We start from the raw sequence: 21,163 nt of genomic DNA on the forward strand, positions 1-21,163 counted from the left end.
AGAGAGAGAGAGAGCGCACGTGCAAGCAGGGGAGGGGCAGAGAGAGAGAGGGAGAGAGAGAGAATCCCAAGTAGGCTCCGCACTACCAGTGCAGAGCCCGATGCAGGGTTTGATCTCCCGAATCATGAGATCCTGACCCGAGCCGAAATCGAGTCAGCTGCTTAATCGACTGAGCTTCTCAGGCGCCCCTGTCTTTTTTTTTTTTTTCTTTTGAAACCTTCTTTTCTAAGCTTTAAAATCTCCACAGCCTAGAAAATTCTCATGTAGATGGGTAATACAGACCAGTAACTCCTGGAACATACGGAGGGAAGTTTACATGAAGAGGGCCAAGTTTTCCACCTGGTCTTTTCTCCTTCCCTGCTCCCCTTAACTGGAACTGAGCTTTCAAGTGTCACATTCAGCTGTGTGGGGGCGAGGAGGGCGGTCAGGTGTGGAGGTGGTTCCCATGTATGAAGCAAAGCTGTGGGCGGGGGCACCTGGAGGGGTGACGAGGCAATGCCAAAATGCACTACTGGCCAAAATTGCAGAACAGAAGCCAGGTTTCTTATGGAGTTACAAATACGGAAAGAGGGAAGGCTAGCATAATCCCAGTGGTGCTGACTGGAACTGGAGGAAATCAGTATAAAGCCCCAAATTTTAATATATGTAAATTTCAAAACTGATATAGATGTGTGTCCACACACCTATGTTATGTAGCTACACTTCCAGTTGTGTCTACGGAAAGGATCTAGAAGTAACGATTCCTTCAACAAGCACATCCGGCACTCAGATCTAGGTTCCTAAATAATACTCTATGAAAAGGAACCAGAGCTCTTGAAAAAAATGGCTGAGTCCCAGGACTGAAGTAGGAAAAATATAAGATGATCCTGGAACAGATCTTGCTGTATCAGAAAGCAGGGAAGTGCTCAAGGAATGATGGAGACATGTCCCGTAAGAGCAGCTTGAAGGGGCTCCCGCTAGCCAACTACAAGACGATTTGACCTCAAAAATACGATAAAGTTTGTAACCCTCAGAGTAAAACAGCAATCCAAGAGTCTGTCCTGATTTGACACTTTAAAATGAATAAATGAATACATAATAAGTAAGGGAGAAGGGAGAGTTGCCAATGAATAAATCTAGAATGAAGGATTTTTTGAAAAGATCATCATTTGGAACTTTCACAATAATAGGTATGGACAAGAATCATTAATGGACACTAAATCCATAGGGGAAAATTTGGCGAGAAACATGTTTTCATAATATCGAAGCATCTCCCTGTGGGGAAATAGGTTCTACTTACATAAATGGGTTAGAAAAAAGCTTAGAGTGGAAAGCCGCCACCATGGGGGAGAAAGCACCCGAGGATAGCTAGCAGGACATTATAATGGGATCAGCAGTAGCTTATTACATCACCTGCAGGAAACTACTGTCCATCTGACGCCAATATACTACTGTTCTTTGATTACAAACTCCACTTGCCCTCCAGACCCTTTGCTTCTTCCACACAAGTTAATGATTACTGTCTGACTATTTTCTCCACGTTCACGTGTGTAAGATCTTGTTTTCTTCACATTCACCACGTGAGTAATATCTTATGAGCTCAATAAATCCGGAGACAAAACCCCTGTTCAGGGCTCTTGTCTCCTCCCGAACACTAGCCTTTCAATTCTGCATCTGCTCTCTTGCCGGACAAGAAAGAACTCCAGACTCATAGTCTGCTACATCTCCCCACAAAATATTCTTAAGTAAACACACTTATTAATTTTACTGTGGAGAAATGGAGCAAACACTATCTTAACCAGGTGAGAAAATGTAGCATCACCAGTGAACAAAAACCAACACAGTATGTGTCTGATACAATCCATAGAGAGGAACACAGCAACACCTGTGTTATTTTTGTCAAAAAAGGCTTAAGTCAGAAGGAGACATTACATAAACCCAAACTGAGGACAGTCCACAAAGTCATTGGCCCGTATTCTCAAAAAGTGTCAAGTCATGAAAGACAAGGAAAGACTGCTCTAGACTGAAGGAGACTAAGGGCACATGATAACGCAACATGGGATCCTGAATCGGATCCTGGGCCCGTAAGAGACATGATTGGGTCAAATCAAGAAAATGTGATGACAAAAGCAAGATATTTGATGATCAATGTTAACTTCCTGATTGATGGTTAACTGTGGTGATGTGGGAATGTTCCTGTACTTACAAGATACACACTGAAATTTTATAGAGTAATGAGGCAATACTTCTTCAGTATGTCCCGATTGTTCCAGAGATGTTAACAACTGGGTAATCTGAGAGGAAGAGCATCAGGAGCTCTAAATACTACTTCTGTTAAACATTTATGTAAATTTACAGTTGTTTTCAAAGAGCTAAAAATTTTAAAACACAGTAACAATGATGAAATGCCGTTCCCTAAATTTATAGTCCATACAAAAAAATGGGTAGGGGCAAATTAATAAACATAAAGAGTGACAGACTTAGAAAATCGTTATCATATTAACAACTGAGTCAAGCAAGAATCATCAATGGATGCTAAAAACACTGGGTGAAAGCTTAACGTACAATTTGCAAAGTCTCACAGTATCTCCCTACAAGTTGCTTTTTAAACTACAAAGGGACAATAACTGCAGTAGAGAAACCCGGAAAATGCCATCTTGCTCAAGTGATCCAAGTAAACAACAAGGGGACAAATGCTATCATTTGCATGCTGACATGATGCAATGAACAGGATGTATCACCAGGTAAAGTGTGAATAACTCTTGTATTAGACAATGATATTAAGTGTTCAATTTCCCAAATGTGATGAACTGTTCTGGGGTAACGTAAAAGACTCTCCTTGTTCTTAGGAAATACATGCTAAAGGGTTTGGAAGTAAAGAATCAGGATAACTGCAATTAACCTCAGGGGGTTCAGCAAACATAGTAACCTATTCAATAGACAGAGATTAGTGAATCTGGGTAAAAGGTATTGAGCAATCTTTATTCTTGCAACTCTTCCACAGATTTGAAAATACTTCAAAATGCAACATTTTTTAAATTGCTATCAAAAATAAGTACTTCTGGGTTTTTGGATTGCAACTAATTTTCATTCTCCTCTCATATTTACAGTTTGAATTTGTTTACAATACTAATATAACATTTTCATAATCCTAACAGCTACTCTTATTTTAGAAGGAAATCTGTGATCTCACACCATACAGTATAGTCTAAGACATATTTCTTTGAATTCTAGTTTCACAGTTTATTATACATGTTATTAGCAACATTTTACCATAGGTGTTTCTTTACAGCAGAACTTTTCAGAATTTTAAACATGCTAGTGCATATGCTATAAAATTTTTCAAGAGGACAATATGCCACTTCGTATTTCCTGGACAGTAAGACATAATCTAAATAAGAGACACCACTGAAAAAAACAGCTTTTTAAGGGGAAAAAAAAAATCACCACCACAATAAACACACGTGTAGTAAAATGAGCACCAATCTCAGAAACAAAAATGTGGGGGAAATTATATATTAGAATTGTCAAAATATAGAATTACATGGGTCTTCCAATCATATTTGGTCACCATTTTTTTCACGAGGAATCTAAAAGACACAGACCTGGAGACCTATGTTACCAGACAGTATACCTTGGCTGGTTCTACAAAAGTCTTAACCAAAAAGAAAAAAAAAAAAAGGCAAAACCTGCCCAATTTTATAGCAACCAACAAAATCACTTAATCCCCATCATCCGCCAATTTAGCCCATATTTTAAACATTAAATTGCCACTTGTCAGATTGATTGCTTCTGAATTTCACCATGTATTCATGGGACCAATTTAGAGTCAGCTTTTATCTCATGAAGTATTTTTAGAATTGGAGACCTTTAATTTTTTACATAAACTTAATTCTTGGTCAAGATGCCTGGATGCTCTTGGTAATTTTAATCTCACATTTCCTTCATCATTTTCAGTCTAACTTCAGCTCATGGATGGAATCTGGCTAAATTGGGGTCTACAGAGAATCTTCCTACACTGAAGCTTTTTCTTCTCTTGGACTGATTCTTTAGGCCTGGGTCTCCTTAAAGAGAAAGTTACAGGGTAGCAAGTTCCTCCTTGACTTGTCAGGGATTGGTTGTAAAAGAGCTGTGAGACTCTCTTCAGTTAAATAATAGTTAAAAAAAAAAAAAAAAAAAGTCTGTCATTTTCACAAGACAACGTGATTGTCAAACGTGCAGAAAGAGTCCTGCAACCTGTTCCCCAGCTCCATACAAGGTATGTGTCATGCACCTCTACTTAGTAGACATAAAAGAATATTAGGAGTCACTTTTAACAATTCATCTAGCCCAACACCTCCTTCTTGGAAAGAACATTTAATGGTTTTTGGCTACTTTATCCAAAATTTATCTATCTTCAGTTTTCCTCCAGTTCTGTAATTTTGCCCAAGTTTCAAATTGGTAATCACTGGTTTATCGCTCCATACCCAATGTGGGGCTTGAACTCACCACTCTTAAGACCGAGAGAGAGCCACAGGCTCTACTGACTGAGCCAGACACGTGCCCCTGATAATCACTGCTTTACATTAAAAACAAAAACCTCTCAGGGCACCTCGCTGATGCAGTCGTCCAACTTCAGCTCAGGTCATGATCTCCCAGTTCATGAGCTCGAGCCCTGCGTCGGGCTCTGTGCTGACAGCTCAGAGCCTGGAGCCTGCTTCAGATTCTGTGTCTCCCTCTCTCTCTGCCTCTCCCCCGCTCGCACTCTCTCTCTCTCTGTTGCAAAAATAAAACAAAACAGTAAAAAAAAAACAAAAAAAACAAAAACCTTTCCAAAACACACACCTCTCAAAACAGAAAAAGCCTAAGGGAAAGATAAATCATGTGACTAAAGTTAGCACAACAAAATTTGGCTCATCAGCCTCCAAATAAATCTTTGAGTGGTCTCCCCTGCATTTCAACTGATTTCTTCTTTTAAGGGACTATCTAAGCTCTCAATCAGAACACCGTAGACCTCACGTTGCTATTACGTGTCTTACCAAAACCAACTACTTCTCAGCCCGTCCTGCAATTTTAACTCCTGGAGAAAGTTCTCAATTGCACACTGTCTCTACAAACATTCCGCCTATCTCTTGCATCCAATACCCCCAGCAACTCGGGAGAAGAGTTTGCAACTTTAATATGTTCCGGAAACAGGAGACGAAACATGACAAATTTAAGATGATGAGAGAAAAATTCAAAAATGAAAAGGCTGTATCTTATTCCTGGGCTGTAAGAAGTAGGACTAACAGCAATCTTCTTTTCATGCAATCCCCGAGGCCTTAAACAAACCTTTGATGGTGTAAGTAGGGTTGCATAACCCCATTTCATTACTCTTACTACCAGCAGTACCTACCCTGTATCTCCCAAGCCGTGAAGGAAAATCACCTAAAAGAGAAGAGGGAAAATTAATAAGCAATGCCTAAACAAACCCACAGAGAAGCGTTAGACACTGAGGCCTCGGTTACGGTGGATGATGCCGCAATTACAGAGCACTGCCTTCAGCAAGTTCATCAATCTCTACAGACCTCTTAAGTGACGAAAATCTTAAACTTCTCTCCCCGAGTTCCTAAGATAATCAAGGTGGCGTTTTAGCACTTAAAAGAGGTCCCAAGTAGACATTCCTAGGTGCAAATGTCGACCCATGTTAAGAAAAAGACTTTGTCTCTTTCTAATCAAACCATGCAAGCTTCGCATAGGGTGCCGAATTTTTCCATCGCAAAAAGGAACTTCCGGGCGGGGATAAAAAGTTTGAGATCCTCATACCCAAGTTTCCTAAAAAAAAAAAAAAAAAAAAAAAAAAAAAACCCAAAAACCAAAAACCAAAACAAAACCAAAAAACAGCACCTCTGGTTTTGGGAGACACGAAATCTTCAAACTTCTTTAATTTAGAAGAAGAGTGCGAGGTAAGAAAATAAAGCATTCCCTCATCACAAATGAGACAGAAGCATGTTAGAAAGCCACCTCGTGTTAAGGCGCTTGTCCGCTAACGCCACTGTCCCCAAGCTGGGACGGGGGTGGGGGGTGGGGGGTGGGGGGTGGGGGGGCGGCGGGGAGGGTTCCGGGGGTCCGGCGGGCCGCACTCGCTCCGCAATGCGGAGGACTCGGGTTCGGGGGCCGTTGAGCGGGAGGGAGGCGAATCCTCCGGGCCGGCCGCGACCCCGGCGCGCTCCGCACGCGCCCTCCGCCCGCGCCGAGCCGCTCTTCCCCACCCACCCCCCCACCCCCACGAGGGGCAGGGCGGAGCGCGCCCACCCACCGGTCGCCCACCGGCCTGCGACGCCGGCCCCGCGCGAGAGGCGGCAGCCGGCGGCGGGCCGAGCGGGCCCCTCCGAACCCTGGCCGCCGCCACTCACCGCAGCGGTGGCTTTCCGGGCGGCGGGCACGATGGCGGGAAGCGGGGCAGACATGTTATTGCCGCACATACACCGGCTCGACTGACGGCGCGCGTCGGCGGCGGAACGGAGAGCGGGCGCCCGGCCCCGGCCCAAGGGCGTGCGAGCGGCGAGTCCCGGCCCGCCCCTCCGGGCGCGCGCTCAGGCGCGTGCGCGCCAACGAGGCGCCCGGCCGCCCTGCGCCGCCTCCGCGCGCGCCCGCGCTGCGAGACGCTGGCCGGCCCGCCCCTCCCCCGCCGCCCGCTCGGCCGGCGGGTCACAATGCCCGGCTTCTCCGTGCGCCCGATTGGCTGCGACCGAAGCGGACCTTCTGGTGCCCCGCGGCCCGCGAGCGCTCGGTGCGGGTGGCCACGCGGCGCTCCTGCCCGTGGGGCGTCCCGGGCACCCCGGGGAAGGCTCGGAGGCCCAGGCCAGCCGCGTGGTCCCCGGAGCCCAGCTTTATCCTCCGCTCCTGGGGCCCCGTAATGAAAATAATTATCCCCGAAGCCAGTCGTCGTACCCAGTCGCGGATATTCCTTTGTCTCCCGAAGCCAGGGCTGTACTCAGTTCGTAAGAGTCAAGAAGGACTGGACTGGGAGAGGCCGGTGGAGCCTGTGCCGTATTTCCATTCGGGGCTCTGCTAGTGTGCAGTTTGGGGGTGGACTCCCCTCCTCCTTTAAACTTCACCTGAAAAGGAAAGCACTCGATTGCGGATCCACAATTTATGACTGACGAATATTAACACTGTACCGATTTAAGCACAAGATTGGATGGCCCCTTTTCTGCACGGTGGCTCAAATTACATCACTTTGTGTATCCGGGAGGCGACAAGAGGCAGAAACGCTTAAAACCAAAATGCCTTGACCTTCAGAAGTTAGCAATTCAGTGGAGAAACTTAAAGGATCTATACAATCTTTAGAGAGTAGCGCCTAAGGTAGGGAAGGAAGCTGGTGAACAAAAGGGTCTCAAAAACCCACTGCACTTTAATTCACATGGTAACCAGAATGCTGAAGGGTTGGGGATCTTACTGGTACTGTTTTTATGACTCGTATCTTGGATTGGAGTGCTGAGAATTCAAAAATGTCGCTGGTGCTGACTTACTGAAAATGATAATGTGCCTCATTTCACATAAGAGTATACGTGTTTATGTCAGGCTTTTAAGTATTTGGCTGTGATCTAGAGAAAAACTTTAGCTCTTACTGTGACCACGACACATTCCCTAGTATGTGACTTTTTCTATTATGTAATATGTATAGTTCCCCGGGGCACCAATCCGTTCTAACGATTAACTTCCAACAATGGGGAGCTGAACTGCTCAATTTCCTGTATTTCAGTCACCTGCCCCTCCCTCCCTATCCAAATGCTACTATTCCTGCAAGATTCTCCCAAGTCACACATCCTCTAAAGAACCTTAATGTTCTAATTAATTGATCTCTCTTTTCCTCCCGTAAGGGAATGAAAGAATTATAATGGAAAAAAGACAAAATTATAGTTATTTTCAGAATTAACAGAAAATAGGGAAAACTTAAGAGTAGTTACAAGAAAATTTAGCAATATAGCTAATTACTAAATCAATATACAAAAATGAGTGGTTTTTCCGTCTACAAACAATACCTGGTTAGAATATCTAATGGAAGAAAAAATATTTGCAATAGAAGTTTAAAAAAATGTATTCAAGCAAAATTTAACAAGAATGTATCAGACCTATATCAGAAAAAGCATGAAGGCACCAGGGTACGAGAGCAAATAATTGGATAGGAAGATGCACTGTTATAAGGTTATTAATTTGCTCAGAGTTACTAACACAATGTACTTCCAATTAAAATCCCAATAGTTTATACTTTGATAACAATTATTTTTGAATATCCCAATCAAATTTTCTAATTTCATAAAATAATTCTAAAATTCATGCGCGTGGGAGAATAGACATGCAGGAAAACCCAGGAACATAAAAAAAGAAATATGGCAATTTGAGGTACCAACCCTCCCATACATGTGACATTGAAGGGGGTCAGAATTCATGCCCCAAATTCTGCCATTTGGCAATATTGATCATTTTGCCTCAAGGCCACTGAGAAACAATAGATGGAGAAATAAGCCATTTTGGGGTTTCCTTTAAGAACAGAAACTCTAAGGGGCGCCTGGGTGGCTCAGTCAGTTACCTGCGGCTGAGGTCATGATCTCACAGTTCGTGGGTTCAAGCCCCACGTCGGACTCTGCTGACAGCTCAGAGCCTGGAGACTGTTTCAGATCCTGTGTCTCCCTCTCTCTCTGCCCCTCCCCTGTTCACACTCTGTCTCTGTCTCAAGAATAAATAAACATTAAGAAAAAAAAGAACAGGACGGTCATAAATCTCTCCTGGGGGGAGGTTTATGGCCACAAAGAAGACAGAAAGCTGGCACCAAAGTGCTATTTCACAAACTTTGCTAAATAACTTTTATCTTTCATTAGTTCCCCTACAAATTTACCTTCCCATAATTTACAAACCCTAGAAGCTCAAAACCCTTTTTCTTTGTCTTATCATTTCTCCATAAATTTATTTCCCTTTCTTCAAATGGTACATAAGCCTCTATGTCTGACTACCTCTTTAGAGTTGTGTGTTATTTTTTTCTCCTTAAGTAATCTCAAGGACCAACGTAGGGCTCAAAATCATGACCCTAAGATCAAGATCACAGGTTCCACGGACTGAGCCAGCAAGGTGCTCCAACTCTTTAGAGTTTCTGTGTCATTTCTGTGAGGTCCCCAACATAGGCATATGAAATAACCCTTTTTCTCCTATTAATCCATTTTTTGTCAATTCAGCTTGCCAGCCTGCAGTTACTGAACCTAAGAGAGTAGAAGAAAAAGTGTTTTCCCTGCCCATCAATATCACCTAGAATTACATTGGCTACAAGAGTAAATTACCAATGTAAGAAAGTACAAGTAGATCAGATCCTTTACTGAATTCCCTTAGTTGAGTCGATTTAGTTGTAAAATGGAATGAAAACTGCAAGAAAAAAAGAAACATAAGAGAAATAGGTATATGTTAAGGGTGACATTTCAAATCAATAGAAAAATGAGTTTTTCGGTAAATGATAGCAGAATAACTGGCTGCCTTTGAGAGAAAATTCAGATGGTTTCTCCATTATTCCTCCCACCAAATTGTAGGCAATATCCAGAAGAGAAAATCCAAATGACTAACACAAGGAAGTGCCCCACTTTTCAAATTATTAAAGAAAGACAAATTAAAACAGTTTACTACTTTACACCTGTGTTACTGGAAAGAACAGAACCATGTTAAATCGCACACACTGCTAAAGAAAAAATGGAATAAAGCTGCAGAACAGTTGGGAAAGATCTAGTGAAGTTGCAGATGTGCAATGTAAGAAAATCAGTAACATGAAACCTCACTAAAACAGAGTGGGGAGGGGGCGCCTGGGTGGATCAGTCAGTTGAGCGTCCGACTTCGGCTCAGGTCATGATCTCGCGGTCCGTGGGTTCGAGCCCCGCGTCGGGCTCTGTGCTGACAGCTCAGGGCCTGGAGCCTGTTTCGGATTCTGTGTCTCCCTCTCTCTCTGACCCTCCCCTGTTCATGCTCTGTCTCTCTCTGTCTCAAAAATAAATAAATGTTAAAAAAAAAAAAAAAAAAAAGAGTGGGGAGGTTTGGGCAGGGGGAGCTCTGCCCTACCATGCCTAGTCAATTGCAGACCCAACAGGAAGAGATAGACTTGACCTTACTTGGGCTTCATTTTGCTGTTGGATACTACTCTGCTACTTCAGCTTGAGCAAGAGCCACTTTCCTCCCTCTGCCCCTCCACCCCCCAGACAGCTCAACCAATGAGAAGGCACCAGATGTCAAATTCCCAATGTACTCAAATGGACTTTCAGTTTATAGCAAACTTCCCAACGTACCCCTTTTCTCCTTAAAAGAAAAAAAGAATAATATTACCTCTCCTTTGTTCCCTGGACTTACCTGTGGTTTTGCCACAGTGTCTTTGTCCCAGATTATAATTCGCTTTTATTCCTGAACAAACCCATCTTTTGCTGGTAAAATAACCAGCTGTTTTTACTTTTTAAGGTTAACAGCAACTATGACCCGACAACTCTGCTCTGGGGCATACCTTGGAAACCCTCACATATATGTGCACAGAGAGACTTATAGGAATGTTAAAAGCATCACTTTGTAAGGTGAAAAACCAAGAGTTACCTAAACACTCATTGACAGGAAATGGATGAATTCATGGTTATATTCATATGCTATTATACAAAGGTGACAATGTATGAATGGTGGATAAATACAGCAACATGAGCAGATTTCAAAAATAATGCTGAATTTTTAAAATGTTTATTTATTTATTTGGGGGGGAGCGGGGAGGGGCAGAGAGAGAGAGAAATCCCAAGCTCTGTCTGCACAGAGCCTGATGCGGGGCTCGATTCCATGAACCATGAGATCAAGACCTGAGCTGAAATCAAGAGTTGGGCGCTTAACCAACTGAGCCACCCAGGTGCCCCAAAAACAACGCTGAATATTTTGAAAACAAACTACAAACAAAAAAATAAAATAAAATTGTATAAGAAGTTTCAAAGCACATGAAGATACCATATATTGTTTCTTTCAAGAGATCTGATCATTTTCTAGCACTTCTTTCGCTCAGCATCACTAGAGATCCATCCGTATTGTATCAACTGTTCACTTTTTAAATTGCTAAGTAGCATCCCACGACACACACACGGTTGTTTATCTGTTCACCTGCTGAAGAACATTTGAGTTGTTTCAAGTTTGGGGCTATTACAAAGAAGCTGCTATTACCAACTGTGTACAAGTTTTCTTGTGAACATATGTTCCCATTTCTCTAGGAGTGGGACTGCTCAATCATGTAGAAGGTGAAGCCTTAACTCTTTAAAAACCTGGTAAAATATTCTCTAAAATAGTTATTTTATATATCTGATCACATCTTTTGTTCATGTTTTAACTGGGTTGTCTCAATATTATTATTCTGTAAGAATTACACAAATACTTAGGGACAAATACTGTGTCAGAGACACGTTTTAAAAACACTTCTCCCAGGGGCGCCTGGATGGGTCGGTCAGTTAAGCATCTGACACTTGATTTTGGCTCAGGTCATGATTTCACGGTTCATGAAACTGGTTCACTGACAGTGTGGAGCCTCCTTGGGATTCTCTCTTTCCCTCTCTTTCTCTGCCCCTCCCTTGGTCTCTCTCTCTCAAAATAAATAAACACTAAAAAAATACTTTCTCCCAATCTGTGGCTGAACTTCTCATTTTCTTATATGCCTTTCAAAGACTAAAATTTTTAGTTTTCATGAAGTCAAATTTATCAATTTTTCTTTTATAGTTTATGCCTTTTAGTTTAGTTTATGCTTTAAGAAATGTTTGCCTAACCCAACATCACTAACATTTTCTCGTATGTTTTCTTCCAGAAGATTTATACTTTTAGCTATTATATTTAGGAGATTTATTATGATCCATCTTGAACTATATTTTCATAAGGTATGAAATAATGATTGAAATTTTTTTTGCATATGGCTATCTGATTGTCCATTATCATCCACTGAAAAGATTATAGTTTCCTCTTTGCTTTATTTTCCCCAGTATTTCCTCCGTTTCATTTTAAATGATTTCTATTAAGTCTTTGTTTGTTGCTCTTTTTCTACAGTGTATAACTTGCTGGTAATTTTACCCATACCATTTTCTTCTCAGACATTATATTTTTCACCTCTAGACATTTATTTGTAGTTTTGTTTGTTTGTTATCTTTTGGACTAGCAAAATTTTTAACTGTGGTGAAACACATAACGTAAAATTTACCATCTTAACCATTTATAAGTGTACAGTTCAGTAGGGTTGAGTATATTTACATTGCTGGGCAATAGATATTTTGTTAACATCTGTGTCTCCTTAAAATGCTCATCGGTCCTCTATCTTGAACATATGAACTATATTTATTCTGTTTAAACACTCTTGCCAATTGTTTCTATCATCTCTGTCATTTCTGGATCTACTTTAAAAAATTTTTTTAAATGTTTATTTATTTTTGAGACAGAGAGAGAGCATGAGCGGAAGAGGGGGAGAGAGAGGGAAACCCAGAATCCGAAGCAGGATCCAGGCTCTGAGCTGTTGGCACAGAGCCCGACGCGGGGCTTGAATTCACGAGCTGTGAGATCATGACCTGAGCCGAAGTCAGACTCTCAACAGACTGAGCCACCCAGGCGCCCCTGGATCTACTTTGATTTTTTATTTCATTTCTTCCTTGCCTCTTTGCACATAGGTAATTTTTTCTTTTACAATATGCTAAATATTGTGGATTTTATTTTCGTTATTTTGTTAGTTGTTGGAGTTTCTGAATTTTTTTCCTAAAATATTTTCAGCCTTTGTTTGGGAATGCAGTTAAGTCACTTGTTAAGTTGGTCTATTTGAGGCTCGCATTTTTGCTTTGCGAGGCGGGTCCACTACAGCCTTTACTGAAGGGCTAATTTGGTCCTAGCCCTTATGCAGTAACATTTTGAGAATGTCCTTGTGTTAGGAATTTTTTTTTTTTTTTTTTTGGCTAGTGGTAAGATAAAGTATTCCTAGCCCTGTGTGAACTCTGGTAAAGCTTCTGCTTGCATCTTTCTCATGCAAGCATAGGAAGGATAAATTCTAAGTTCAGAATAGTGACTACTTCTGGGAAGTTGGGAGAAATAGGAATATGGTTAGGTATAAAAAGAGACTTACAACTATAAATATACTATTTTATTTCACAAGGTAGGTGGTGGGCACATAGGTGTTCAGCTTATTGTTAGTTATATTTAACATTGGTCTTGAAATATCTCACCATAGAAAGATTTCAAATAGGACAAAGGGTTAAGTGGGTTGTTGTTGTTGTTGTTGTTGTTGTTTTTTGACAAAGAAACCATAAAAATGCTAGAAGAAAGAACATATATGTCTTAGTGGCATTTATAACCTTAACTGAACATTTTACTCTTTCTGCAAATGTATGTGTAATATATAAGAAATAGTCTTGAAATTAAATAATCTGCCATAAAAAAAAACACCGAGCCAGTCTTGTGCCCATTTATTTGATTTTTGCTCTATAATGCTGATGTGGAGAATATACATACTTCCAGACTGTTCTTGACTTCTAGAATAGTTTAAGGCAGTGAGACTGAAGCTGAGCAAATTGCAATCCTGAGTAGGGAGAATTAGGTAGTATTCTGTGGGCTCATTCTTCCAGCTCTGTATAATAGTAGGAAATCATTTCCTGAGTCTTAGGATTGGATACCAGCAAGACTTGGAAAGGCTCACCAAACCATCTTGTTTCTATTTTACACCTACTAGAGGGACCACACCTAGCAACACTATGGCACTGTATAGTTGTAGGAGAACTCTTGCTACTACGCGTCTATACCTTTCCCTTTTCTAAACTTTCCTTTGTGAACATGAAGGACTCTGTAGGTGGTGGTTTTTTTTTTTTTCCAAATATTTCTGATTCTCTGTCCTCCAGGACATGGTAGGATTGCACTTCCCAGATTTTGTTTTAAGTGAGGTCATGTCAGTAGGTCCGGCCAATAAATTGTAGGTAGAAGAGACATGTAAGTGTCACTTTCAGACTAGAGATTTCCATTCCTGGTGTGAGAGCCCCCCAGAATCCTCTTTCCATCTGTCATAGCAACCTGCAAGTTTCATGATATGGCTGCTTTCTCATCCTGGGTCCTAGGATTAGAAAGATAAGGAATAGAGTTCCCAGCTCATCTTCAGTGGGCTTATAATGTAACCAAGAAATAAACCTTTTCTTGGAAAAGGCTAAAAAATCTTTTGTGTGCTTTGGTTCAAATATCCCTTCAGAGAGGCAATATTTGACCATTCAATCTAAAAGACAACACAAATATCAGTTATTCCCTAACAAAATCCCCTAATTGTCTCCATGGTACTCCTTATTCTGAGAAATAGTTTTATTTGTACTTATTTATTGTATTCCACCCCCCCCCCCGGCAAAAGAAATAACCCAGAAAATTCCATAAGAAGACTTGCCTAGAGTGCTTGGGTGGTTCAGTTGGTTAAGCACCCAACTCTCGATTTTGCATCAGGTCATGATCTCACAGTCATGAGATCAAGCCTTGCGTCAGGCTTCACAGAGTGTGGAGCTTGCTCGGGGCTCTCTCTGCCCCTCCCCCACTTAAATACATAAACTTAAAAAAAAAAAAGACTTATTTCATTCACTGAATGAAATTGAATCAGATCAGCCTGATTCTCATAGGCCATGGTAAGAAGTTTGCATTTTACTCAGGAGCAATGTGAAGTCACTGAAGGGTAATACCATTCTGACTTTTTGGAAAATGGATTGGAAGGGCACAGGAGTGGAAGTGAAAATAGTCATCAGTAGACTGCAGCATTGTTCTAGGCAAGATGGTGGTGGTTTGAACCAGCATTATGCTTACGGGTAAAAGTGATAGGTGTTGTTGATGGATGAAATAGGGAAAGAGGGGCATTAAGAATGACTCTTAGGTTTTGGCTTTAATAACTAGGGAAACAGAGGTGCCATTTATTGACAAGGAGAATATAAGGGAAAAGGAATTTGGGGAAGATTGTGGTAGAGTATTGGAAATCTAGAATCCCCTTTTGATGATGTTAAGACATCTTTGTCAAGATATCAATTAAGGAGCTGGATACATACAAGTTGAACTCCAATTTGGGATACAGATATAAATCTGAGAATCTATAAACCATTTAAGATCACCTCGAGAGAATATCTGAATAGAAAAAATAAATTTCAACATTTAGAGAGCAGATAGTTTAAGACAACTCGGTAAAAGTGAGTGAGATCAACCAGGATGGAAGAAGAAAACCAGAAATGTGGGTGGTCCAGAAACTACACAAAGTATTTCAAGGACAAAGTGATCAACTACCTTGAATGATGCAAAGCACTCCTTTAAAAGAACAGAGAATTTCCATTTTTTTCAGCTTTATTGAGGTATAATATACAAAAATTGTACACATGTAATGTATACATTTTAATGAGTTCGGATATAAGCTTAGACCTGTGATACTACCACCACGATCATGGTAATAAGAAAATCCATCACCAGGGTGCCTGGCTGGCTCGGTTGGAGGAGCATTGTGACTCTTGATCTTGCAGTTGTGAATTTGAGCCCCATGTTGGGTGTAGAGATTACTTGAATAAATAAGTAAACTTAAAAAGAAAAGAATATCCATCACATCCAAAAAATTTCCTTTGTCCCCTGGTTTTTTGTTTGCGGTAAGAATATTTAACATAAGATTTACCCTCTTAAGTGCGTAATACCACACTGTTAACAACAGAGTGTTGAATGTTGTAGATCTCCAGAACATACTCATCCTGGAAAACTGAGACTTTATACCCATCAAACAACTCTCCCATCTCAACTCCTATCAAACTCACTCCGATCTCCTGGCAACCACCAATCTATTTTCTGCTTATTTGACTATTTTAGATACATTATAGAGGAGGAATCATGCAGTATTTGTCCTTCTGTGACTGATTTATTTCACTTAACATAATGTCTTCCAAGTCCATCCATCTTGTCAAAAATGATAACATTTCCTTAATTTTTAAGTTTGAATAATATCTAATTATATGTATAGCCCACACATTCTAAAAATTTTGAATATAATTGATACACAATGTTACATTAGTTTCAATATCCCACATTTTCTATATCCATTTGTCTTACATTGGATATTTGGGCAGTTTCCAGATCTTGGCTATTGTGAATAGTGTTGCAATAAACATAGGAGATATCTCTTCGAGATCCTGACTCCAATTCTTTTGGGTATATACCCAAAAGTGGAATTGCTGGATCATATGGTAGTTCTGTTTTTAATTTTTTGAAGAACCTATATACTGTCTTCCAAAGTGCCTGTGCCATTTTACATTCCCACAAACAGGAACAGCGTACAGGGTTCCAATTTCGTCACATCCCTACCGATACTTATCTTTTGTTTTGTTTTGTTTTGGCAATAGTAATTCTAACATTTGTGAGGCAATACCTCACTGTGGTTTTGATTTGCATTTCTTTTTTTTTTTTAACGTTTATTTATTTTGAGACAGAGAGAGACAGAGCATGAACGGGGGAGGGGCAGAGAGAGAGGGAGACACAGAACCGGAAGCAGGCTCCAGGCTCCCAGCCATCAGCCCAGAGCCCGACGCGGGGCTCGAACTCACGGACTGCGAGATCGTGACCTGAGCCGAAGTCGGACGCTTAACCGACTGAGCCACCCAGGCGCCCCTTGATTTGCATTTCTTACCAGAATTGGCAATATGGAGGTTATTCGTAGGAAAACATAGGATTAAAGAAGAGGAAATAGAGATAGTCTACATAGAACTCTTTTGAGGAGTTTTTCTATGAGAGCAAGCAGAGAGATGGATACAGCTGAAGGCATGTGGAGGGATGATGGGATAAAGAAAAGTGGTATAGTTTTTTTTTAATCAATGCTAGTCGTGCATTTTTATACGCTCATGAGACCACTTGGCATGAGGAGAGATTGATGCTGCTGATGTGGGAAAGATAGGGGATATTCAAAACAACAAAATCCTTAAGCAGGTAGGAGGCATGGAAGTCCAGATCACAGCTGGAAAGACTGACCATTGAAGCCACTTCCTTGTCTTTAACAGGATATAGAGAACACATGCAATGATGGGAAGGATTGTACATTTAATGGTAGGATGTGGGAAAATGCCTGAGCTCATGAGTTCTTTTTGTAAAGTAGAAAGGAAAATCATTGGCTGAGAAAGAAGATACAAAGTAGTCATTGTGGAGAGTGAAAAAGTAAGTATTCTGGGACACTAGAATAGGATGACCAATTTGGGGTCTGTGATCTTGAATTTAAATTTTTTTTTGTTTTTTTATTAATGTTTATTTATTTTTGAGACAGAGAGAGACAGAGCATGAACGGGGGAAGGTCAGAGAGAGAGGGAGACACAGAATCCGAAACAGGCTCCAGGCTCTGAGCTGTCAGCACGGAGCCCGATGTAGGGCTCGAACTCACAGACTATGAGATCATGACCTGAGCCGAAGTCAGACGCTCAACCGACTGAGCCTCCCAGGCGCCCCTGTGATCTTGAATTTAAAGAAAGCTTGTTAGCCTGAAAGCTAGTTCTTTATGGGCAGGAAAGAGAAACACTGAAAATTGCTCTAGAGAGAGAGAGCAGATACAATAATTTTTGTAGCTTCTTATTTATATCCATGACAATGTTAAAAAAAATATATATATATACATATAGCTAAAACATGTTGTAAGTAGAAGGGGCCAAAAAGTGTGAGAGGTTAGATGAGTCAATGCCTTCATCTTACACAGAGTGAGGAGCTTCTGTATGCTTTTGACAATTGACAATTCAAGAGATAGATATTTAAAGTACTCACATTATTTGAATTACAGTTACCATAGAGAAAACTAAAATACTAGGAAATAGTTTAAATTATCTAATTCTTCATCTATCTTAAGACAAGTGAATATACAATGTCAAAAATTAATAAAACAATTAGTGGTAGAGATAGTTTAATTTATAAATATAGAGGTACTCACCTGATGAAATAAAAACGAAAGTTAAAAGTTGATTGCCTACAGAAAACTCCTGTTTCTCATGAGGCTCTTCTGTACTATTTGATTTTTCTCCAAACAAATGAATGCATTACTATACTTTAGTAAAATTAAAACAAAAACTATTCAAGTATACATGAAGACCTGTAAGTCAGGGCCAACCTTTGATAAAACTAGGTAGGTTTTATCAGGGTGACATTTATTTCCATCCCCTTCCCATGCCCTCTTGGTATTATTTTTTCCCAGTATCAAAGGGATTTACTGCTCTCCTGCACCTGGGTTCCTCCTCTTTTCACTAAGGAAACTCTCATCTCTAGTTGTTTTCCAATTCTCAACTTTGATAAACACAAAATAAGCCTGTTCTTGGTTGCACTCTAAAAATGACTTGTTCTTGGGTCATAGAAAAAGTCAGTAATAATCTAATAACCGAAATTCTTTTCCTCTTGTTCCCATCCCTGCCAAAATATTCTTTAACGTGTGATCTCATTTAGGAGGAAAGTTTATGTGCATGTTTTTGTTTTGTTGCTTTTTAATCTCAGAAACAGAGGGGTAAGTTGATTAGCCTCTTCCTAGTGTATTTTATTATGGTTCATGTAAACTGCCTTATATGATAAAATTATCCCTTTATTTTCACATCCCCAACTCTCATTCTCTACCCACTTTGAGAATTTTCATTAACAAAAATTTTTTTTAATGTTTGTTTTTGAGAGAGACAGAGAACGAGCAAGGGAGGAGCAGAGAGAGGGAGACACAGAATTTGAAGCAGGCTCCACACTCTGAGCTGTCAGCACAGAGTCTGACACGGGGCTGTAACTCACTAACTGCGAGATCATGACCTGAGCTGAAGTCAGATGCTTAACCGACTGAGCTACCCCGCACCCTGAGAATTTTCATTTTAAATGAGTTCAAAGGAATTAATCTATGTTGATGGACCATTAGGATCCTTGGGTAAGTGGCAAAAGATTATTTAGGAGTGTGTGAGAAAGAGGACTTCCCAAGGAATTTCAAATTATACCACCTTTACAGGATTCATTTCATTCTTTTTATATAATGATGCAGTAGTCATTATTAACTGGGACTGGAATCAGGATGGACCTTAAACAGTCACTGAAATTTTTTTTTTTATGAAGACTTTTTTTTTTTTTTTAAAGTTTATTTATTTATTTTGAGAGAGAGTGCGCAAGCAGGGGAGGAGCAACGGGAGAGAGAATCCCAAGCAGGCTCCTCACTGCCAGCACAGGGGCTAACATGGGGCTTGAACTCATGAACCATGAGATCAGGACCTGAGCCAAAATCAAGAGTTGAAGGCTTGACTGACTGAGCCACCCACACCCCCCTGAAATATTTTATTACAAAGTCTTCTCAATGATTTAAACAGGGTATAGGGGCGCCTGGATGGCGCAGTCGGTTAAGCGTCCGACTTCAGCCAGGTCACGATCTCGCGGTCCGTGAGTTCGAGCCCCGCGTCAGGCACTGGGCCGATGGCTCAGAGCCTGGAGCCTGTTTCCGATTCTGTGTCTCCCTCTCTCTCTGCCCCTCCCCCGTTCATGCTCTGTCTCTCTCTGTCCCAAAAATAAATAAAAACGTTGAAAAAAATAAAAATAAAAATAAAAAAAATAAAAATAAACAGGGTATAGTGCAACACCTCAATCTTGTGGGTGTTTAATATATATTACTGCAATACCCCAATCATGTGGGTGCTGAATAAATATTATACAATAATGATGATGTAAACCTTACACAGGCTTAAGGATTAATGACCTATTTATTACACAACCTTAATTTACATTTTCACAACACGATGATACTCATCAAATTGAGAGTTTTATATGCTTCTTCAACAAGTTGGATATGGGATAAACAAACATATAGCCTACAATTTACGACAATTACTTCCACTGTTATTAACTAATGTCCCCCAATAACATTATATAACCTACACAAAAACATCTACTTCCAGGAAGTACAGCACACTGTACTGTATTTATATTTCCTGTATCTCATTTATTCAATAAAAATTATATGTTTAAAAATGTTATTAGTATTAACACTCACCCAGAAATTCACCACTTAATTCAAGCAATGATTTTCTAGGTAGAGAAAAAAAAAGTTGTGAATCTTTCTGCAGTATATTTTGCAATTTTCTTCCCAGACGTATGAAATTTCTAACAAAAAGATGATGAAATATATCGAATTGAAACCCTTAAAGTCAGGAACTACTTTCTATTGTTTCCTGTATTTTCTTTTGCACTTCCAAATAGAGTATTTTATATTGTTTTAGAGAGCTCATATTTGTATTTTTCTTCTATTTGTGCTGTTAGGTCTACAAGAGACCTACTTTTTTTTTTTTTGACTTTTTAAAAAACACTCAATTTTGGGGCTCCTGACTGGCTCAGTTGGTGGAGCAAGCGATTCGTGATCTCCAGGGCGTGGATTTGAGCCCCACTGGGTGTAGAGATTACTTAAAGACTTCAGGGGTGCCTGGGGGGGGGTTCAGTCAGCTGACCATCAAACTCGATTTCCTCTCAGGTCATCTCAGGGTTGAGTTGGAGCCCTGCAGTAGGCTCTATGCTGACAGTGTGCAGCCTGCTTGGGATTCTCTCTCACCTCTCTCAGCCTCTCCTTCACCGGCTCGTGTGCTTGCTCGCTCTCTCTCAAAAGAAGTAAATAAACACAAGAAAAAAAAGATGATCTTAAAAGGAAATCTTAAAAAAGAAATAAAATCTTAAAAAAAAACAAACCCTCAATTTTGACAAATTTCCTGTTGTAGATTTCAAAAAACCTGGGAGCAAGATCCTATTTGATTTCATCGTTGTATATTTCTCAGTAACAAGTTAGTGACGTGCTCATAAATATGCTTAAACAAATGGATGCATCTTCCTTCTTTTATATTTCATTCAAAATAACTTCAGAAAGGTTTTGTCAAACATAGAAGTAGTTCGCCTCCCCAAATTTCTCAACTTCACTATTGTATAACTAATAGCAACCAGGAAGAACAACTCCACAGCAAGACAGCGAAATGTAAAAAGAATAAAACAAAAGGAGGGAACATGGTCTTTGACATTACATCCCCTCAAGGCAAAAATAGGGAAGTTGCTATTTTTTGAATGAAAATAACCTTATGTATTTCGTGCTGCAGATACTCAGTTTTATCTGATAAAAAATACTACTTTGTAAGGAGGTAGAAGTTTGAATCCTGGCTCTGCTTTTTATCGTGAGACCTTGGTCCAGCTACTC

General features: G+C 40.4%; 1 protein-coding gene across 2 annotated transcripts in view; it reads right to left on the bottom strand.

The window, feature by feature from the left end:
• Positions 1–6,568, bottom strand: part of LYPLA1 (lysophospholipase 1) — a 29,503-nt gene extending 22,935 nt beyond the window's left edge. The window contains exons 1-2 of one of the 2 annotated variants that reach the window (XM_042973169.1): positions 6,354–6,568; positions 5,354–5,385 (exon numbers count right to left, since the gene is read on the bottom strand). In XM_042973169.1, the coding sequence (XP_042829103.1) occupies positions 5,354–5,385; positions 6,354–6,422 (101 nt within the window). In that variant the 5' untranslated portion in view covers positions 6,423–6,568. Of the gene's footprint in view, positions 1–5,353; positions 5,386–5,844; positions 5,946–6,353 lie in introns of those variants that run through there. The other variant, XM_042973170.1, reaches the window with a different exon arrangement.
• Positions 6,569–21,163: the final 14,595 nt, after the last annotated feature.

The sequence above is a fragment of the Panthera tigris genome, chromosome F2, assembly GCF_018350195.1.
Source record: "Panthera tigris isolate Pti1 chromosome F2, P.tigris_Pti1_mat1.1, whole genome shotgun sequence".
Lineage (NCBI taxonomy): Eukaryota > Metazoa > Chordata > Mammalia > Carnivora > Felidae > Panthera > Panthera tigris.